The sequence below is a fragment of the Leptomonas pyrrhocoris genome, assembly GCF_001293395.1.
Source record: "Leptomonas pyrrhocoris isolate H10 chromosome Unknown, whole genome shotgun sequence".
NCBI classification, from domain to species: Eukaryota; Euglenozoa; class Kinetoplastea; order Trypanosomatida; family Trypanosomatidae; genus Leptomonas; species Leptomonas pyrrhocoris.
In genome coordinates, this window is record NW_015438381.1 from 437771 (window position 1) to 444073 (window position 6303).

Genomic DNA, 6303 nt, shown 5'->3' on the forward strand with positions numbered 1-6303 from the left:
AAGACGACATGATAGAAGAAAGAAGGGAGAGAAAGAGAGGGAGAGAAAAGAAACCTCACACCTTTCACATAGAGCAAACAAAAATAATAGTAGTAAAATGCCTCTGCTGCTTCTGGTCCGCCCTTCCTCTCCGTGACGAGAAACACAAAAGCAGCAACGTCTACTGCTTCCGTTGACAGGGTGGTGTACTCGGGAAAAGAAAGGCGCGCCCATCGAACGAAGACAGCAGAGAAGCGCAAGAGCGAGGAGAAGAGAAAAGAAAAAACAAAGAAAACGAAACGAAACATTTTTTTTCCTGTTTTTGCAGTGTTCACGTCCACGACGCACAGTTATGCACCGTAAGACATGCTCAAAAATAAAAACAGCCAAGAAAGTCAACAAGAGTTAAGAGAAAATGCGAAAGGATGGGGAGGGGGGTTCAAAAACGCAAGGTTATCTGCACACACGCACCCACAAGTACTACGCACTGATCATTCTCGTTTACCTCCCATGGAGCTCAGCGACCAAGCAGTGCGAGGGCGAGAGAGATTCCACGAGAGGAGGTGTTTGTGCAGCCGTTCCGAGAGCTGCACACACAGACACCCACAAAAAAGAAAACGATCCCGGGTAGTGCTGGTGAGTGTGGTCGTATGGGTCATGACCAGAAAACAGAGAGAGATAGAGGGGGAGGGGGAGGGCGGCGGTGTAAGAGCCATGAAAGAGCGTCCGAGACAATTTCTTTCAGTGCTTCCTTAGCAGAGCGGGATTTGTAGCAGCCACTACCCCGAAAGAGCTCTTGCTATACATATATTGTTTTCGCCCGTCTCCAACCCCCCTCCCCCCGCCTCCCTCACCTGCTTACGAGAAGGAGTGCAAAGCGAGATGATTTGCTTGGTTTTAACCTCCCCACCTTCCTTTTAAGAGAAGCCGAAAAAGCCACGAGAGAGAGAAGCAAGACAACAACAAAAACGGAAGAAGTTTATCAAGAATGAGCACCGTGACGAGAGGGAGTGTATAAAGGAAAAGGAAAAGGACGACGACGACGACGACGAGGGAAACACATAAGTATATATATATACAGATATATACATATATCAAGAAGAGGGACATTCCTAAATACAGCTCTACCAATTTCTGTTTCCATCGCGCGTGAAGGTATCATCCTCAAGCAAAGGCGAGAAAAAAAGAGAGAAAAACCCGACGACAAACACAATCAGATGAGACCGTGTTGTTGCGGTTACCCCGCTCGCGCAGCCTCCCATGCAGAGCCGTCCTTTCGACAAGACGACGATCGGCACAGTTTGACACACCCACGCGAAGCTGCATTGCAGCTACTGCGTCGCGGATGGCAGAAAGGCAACCACACCAACATGTAAATAGACGAAACAAACAAAAGATCAGATAAAGCCTTCGTTTTTTCTTCATATTTGTACCGAATCATGTGAGCTCGCTTTCTATGAAGTCCACGCATGCTTTTTTGGAAGCGCGGATAAGAGCGTCACAACAGCGGCACCAACAAAAAGGCACGAACACGTTTGTCACGAGTGCTCCGGAAGGGTTCTTGAGAAACAGAAAAACTATCGTTTCTGGATTTGATTTAAGTGGTTCAAAAAAAAACAACAACAACAGAAGAAGCGTAATAAGAGAAAAAAGGAGAAGGAGAGAGCAAATCGGATTCTACTTTGGTCTCCGCAGAGAACATTAGAAAAGAATTCCGTCAACGTCAATTTGCGCCTCCTTTCGTTCCCCTGTTTTTCTTCAGGTTGCCGACTTAACGCGGTAGCATCTCCTTCGTCCGATTCCCCTGCCTGTCAGCATTCAACGCACCTTTTTTAGCCCTCCCTTGTTGACTTTTCCTTTCACACTACTGCCGTTGGAAGCACCACCTCCTTGCGAGCTCGACGAGCAGCAGAAGGAAAAGAAGAAAGAAAAACAAACAAACCAAAAAAAAACCCGCTGCATCGGAGTAGCGTACGTCGTGCGTATTTACTTCTCACAGAGAAAGCGCAGGTGCCTCACACAACAGACAGAAGAAAAAAAAGGAAAGGTGAAGAAGTAAGGGAAGACAGGCGCGGACAAAAAGCTGAAGGGACGTGAACGAGCAAGAGGGACGCGATACCACGCGATGTCTGCCGAAGGGATTTTTGACAAAAAACAACTCGAATATATATAGAGAGAGAAAGAGAGAGAGAGCATGGACAGAAAGAGATGTCCTCGAAAAAAAGAGAAACCTTCAATAAAACAAATATTGAAAACAAGAGGAAATACGTGGCTTACAACAACAACAACGGAGAAAACTAGATGGAGATCACACGGCGATGTAATGTTTCTTTTTTGATGGTTTTTACTGTTCTTGGGTTCTGGTATTTTCTTTTCTTTTTTAAATATTTCTTGTTGTTTTGTTTTGTTTGTTTCTATTGATTTGCTCGGCTGCATGTATGGCTTCCGGTTGGGTGCAGCGGCGCAGTCGCGGCTTCGCATCGAAGAGAAGAGAGAGGTGTCGTCACGCAGCTCACTTTCAACCTTCCCATGCACACCAGAGCGTCTCGTGCGCTTGTTTGGTTGTGTGTCGTTCAGAACCACGTCTCATCTGCCACGGCTCCAGAAAAAAAAAAGTAAGGGCGCAACGCTCCCAGCACAAAGAACGGCGGCGAGAACGGCATAAAGCACAAAAAACGGGAGGAAAGAACGGCGAGGAGGAGCGAGAAGGGATGCAGGAGATTGACTTGACCACATCCGTTGTGGCCAGTCACATCAGCGCAGATCCTCTCATCGTCTTCGTCAAACAAAAGAAGAAGAAGAAAAGAAATATATTAATGTTAGATCTGATCAAAAGCTCAGATCGTTGATGGAATACCCTCTCTCTTGTTGTGTACTCCCGCCCGCTTCGTCACGGCAAAAATCACTGTTATTCTTTGCCTTTTTTCTTTCTTCGCCTTATTTCGTCGTTCAGACACGTTGTTTTAGCGGAACAGCAAATCGGCGAAAAAGGAAAGGTCGACAGTGGTCGCAACGTACCCGAAGCGGCGATAGAGTACAACACAGGGTACGCCAGAAAGAAGGAGGAGTTGAAGGGGGAAGAAACACACAACAACAGCAAAAAGAGAAAAAAAAAAGGGAATGTCACGCATCCAAAATGTGATGATGCAAGACGCACGGGTCAGTTGACCATCAGGTACAATGAATGTGTGCAAAGGAAGCAAAGGAAGAGAGAGAGAGAAAGAAAGAAGAGAACACCATATTCGTAGCTATACATATGGCCAAATGGAAATCAAGCAAAAGGAAAGAAAAGTAGAGGAACACGTGGGACAGTGCGCTCATCGCCGTTGCGGCGGCTTCATGGAGACTCAAGCGTGGAAGGAGGAGGAGGAACTCAACAGATTTCTCTTTTCTCTTTTCTCCCTTTCTTTTTTCATCTCCGCGAAGCCATCCAGTTGCACAGTGAAAGGATACGCACTAGTTCGCAGAGACGAAGATACAATAATAGTAATAGAAAGAAAAAAAAAATACAGCGACATACGAAATAGAGGTGGCGTTGAATACAAAGCGAGAGAGAAGGACGACAGCAACGACAACAAAGAAGAGCCATCACTTTCGTGGGTGCAGGTAAATCAACGTTCTCCGTCTCGAGAAGATCAACGAGTGCTACGCGCAGCCCTCCACCCCCCTCCCCCCTCCCCCCCTTACCACCCACACACAACAAAGGGTATATCAGACCGCGTTGATCGTATACATGCAAACCTGTGTCTTTGCTGGGGGTTTGGGAAAGGGGCAGTTGGATCCAGCTCGTACCGTGGAGACGTGCGTGCGGCACTAAGATATCTTCTGAAACTGTGAGGCCCCGTGCGAGAGAGAGAGAGCGAGAGAAGAGAGGTCGGCGGAGGGGGGGGGGAGATGCCAAAGCATTTGGCTGGTTGAAAGATGCGAACCCAAATAATAATAATTATATCGAGGCATTGTTTCCTTCGCAACACGTTGATGCACGCAGAAAACATTCAGAGACGTGCGACAGCGTCACGGTGCGGAGAGACTTCATCAGTAACAATAACATCCACAACAACACAACGAGTGCTTTAAAACGACGAAGAGGAGGAGAAAAAAAAACTGCAACGTGAGCAACAAGAGGAGTGCGATACGTGAAGGTGGGGGGGGGGAAGGGAAAAGAAGATAGAGAGGAGCGCGTGTGTGTGTATGTATATCTCTGTTACAGGTTATTCCTTCTCAGAGAGAAAGAAAGAGAGAGAAGAAAAAGAAAACACCTTCCTCACAGAGAACACACCGAACAACAACAGCAACAGAAGAAGAGTACATGATGCGCTCGCATTGCTTAATACTCGTATTATTTTCTTCGTTTCTTGTAATGTGCACGCTCAAGAAAGGTACACAGGCGGTGAAAAAAAGAATACTAATAGAAAGCAAGAAAGGTGAAGACGAATAACAGACAAGAGGAAGCAACCTACTTAATAAGGCACAAACGGAAGGGAAAAGAAAAAGAATATATATACATATAAACAAGTGGAGAAACAGTAATAGAGAATCGCGGGCATCAGGCCACGGCTTCCCCTCCCCCCACTTCCCCAACCAACCACGTACTTTTCCTTTTCTCTCCCCGTGTTGACGCCATGGAAGTCTTCCTTCTTCATGTTCTTGATATAACTTCATACCGAATTCCAATTTCTCACGTTCGGGTTTGCAAGAACGGACATCGGATTTTCTTGCTCTCCCCCTCCTCTTTTTCTCTGTATCCCGAACGAGACAGTTTTCGCGTTCCACTGCTTCTCCCTTTTAACCCCATCCAACCCACTTCTAGCACCTCCGCTTTTGACGGAAAAAAACAACAACAATACACAATCTTAAAGAGAATCAGGAAGGATATAGAGATGGCGCGGAAGGCAAGGAAAAGGCCAGTGCTGCTTACAACCTCCACCTTTTCCGGCGTGCTTCCTCCGCGTACTTGACGCTTTCCCTGAATCTCCGTGACTTCCACCGTCATGAGCACACATGCCTGTGCAAGCGCACACGTTTGCCTGGTCGATTGCCGCCTGCGTTTCCGTCTCTTTTCTGGTGTTCTGGGTGACCGCCTTGCCGGTGTGTCTCTCTGTGTGTGTGTGTTTGTGTGAACGGAGGTGTTTACGCAGGGTGTAAGGTGTATACGAAGAACACGAATGTGGAGGGGGAAGAGAAAAAAAAAACACAAAGAACACACGCACACGCTCACACACACGTACATACACACACAGAGAGAGAGACACAACAGTAAACGCAATAAATCCTATCTGTCTGTTCCGAACCTTTTTTGAAGTGATCAGTCCGCAAAAGCAGAGTTCAGCGAGTGGGAAGCTGGCACTTGCGATAAGAGGCCAGCCGCCCTTCTCCTCGAAGACTCCGCCCCCACATGACGATCAACACATCAGCTGCGGAAGGTGACGCAGGAAAGGTAAGGTAACGCCTAGAAAGGGAGAAAAGAGTACTGATAAAGAGAGAAAAGCCAATAACAAAACACTTAAGCAAGCAGGAAAAAAAAAACAATCAGAAACATGGGTCATGATAACACGCGTTTTGTACACACACACACACACACACACACTTCACAGCCACCAACGCAACGGTGACACTGACAACAACGCACCGCAGAAACCAGCACATGAGGTAAAGCCCAGTAACAACGAAACAACTATATAAAAAAGGGGACTATTCTCGTTTAAAGGAACAAGGTACGACAAGCTTATATACTTCTGTTACATGTGAATGTGTGTGTGTACTTATTTGTCCGGTTGTCGATGATCGACGTGCGTCCGAGGTACCAAAAGAAAAATGATAACGAACAGCAACGAACTTCTTTCCTTCAGCAACGTCAGACATTAGTTACGACAGGCTTTTTAAAACTTATTTCGAAGTGTTTATCCCTTTTCCTCATCCCATTCGTTGTCATCAGCAGCTGCCGGTGAAGTGCTGGGCAGGCAATTCACATGTCAGCGGGAGAAAGGAAATCTAGAAACAAGGAGTAAAACACCATCCATTGCTTTCCGCGCGGCTTGTGCGTCACCGTGTAATGATAATTTTTTTTGTTTTTCTTTCCAATGAACTTACGAGGAGTTAACAATTCCGTTTCCCACGGTCATCCACCTTTTGGACAACGTCCTGCGTTTCCCGCACTGTTAAACCAACCAAAACAACAAAAGAACCGCGAAGCCCAATCGAAGCACTTTTTCTCTTTTCCCCGCTGTGTTGCGTCTGTATGTGCTTCCTAAAACAAGAAGAGAATAAAAAATTACGTTTAAGCCGGGTCAACACACGCCGTCCGAACTGGGACTTCGTCTTCTC

The 6303-nt window shown here is 46.5% G+C and overlaps 2 protein-coding genes across 2 annotated transcripts; both read right to left on the reverse strand.

Moving 5' to 3' along the window:
* Nucleotides 1–1965: 1965 nt before the first annotated feature.
* ABB37_08621 (hypothetical protein) lies at nucleotides 1966–4051 on the reverse strand (the record flags this gene model as incomplete). The annotated part of the gene is made up of 1 exon (XM_015807684.1): nucleotides 1966–4051. The coding sequence occupies exon 1, from the start codon at nucleotides 2458–2460 to the stop codon at nucleotides 1966–1968; it is 495 nt and encodes a 164-aa protein (XP_015653766.1). The 5' UTR covers nucleotides 2461–4051.
* Nucleotides 4052–4657: 606 nt separating this feature from the next.
* Nucleotides 4658–5209, reverse strand: ABB37_08622 (hypothetical protein; the record flags this gene model as incomplete). Its single annotated transcript, XM_015807685.1, has 1 exon — nucleotides 4658–5209. The coding sequence occupies one exon, from the start codon at nucleotides 5207–5209 to the stop codon at nucleotides 4658–4660; it is 552 nt and encodes a 183-aa protein (XP_015653767.1).
* Nucleotides 5210–6303: the final 1094 nt, after the last annotated feature.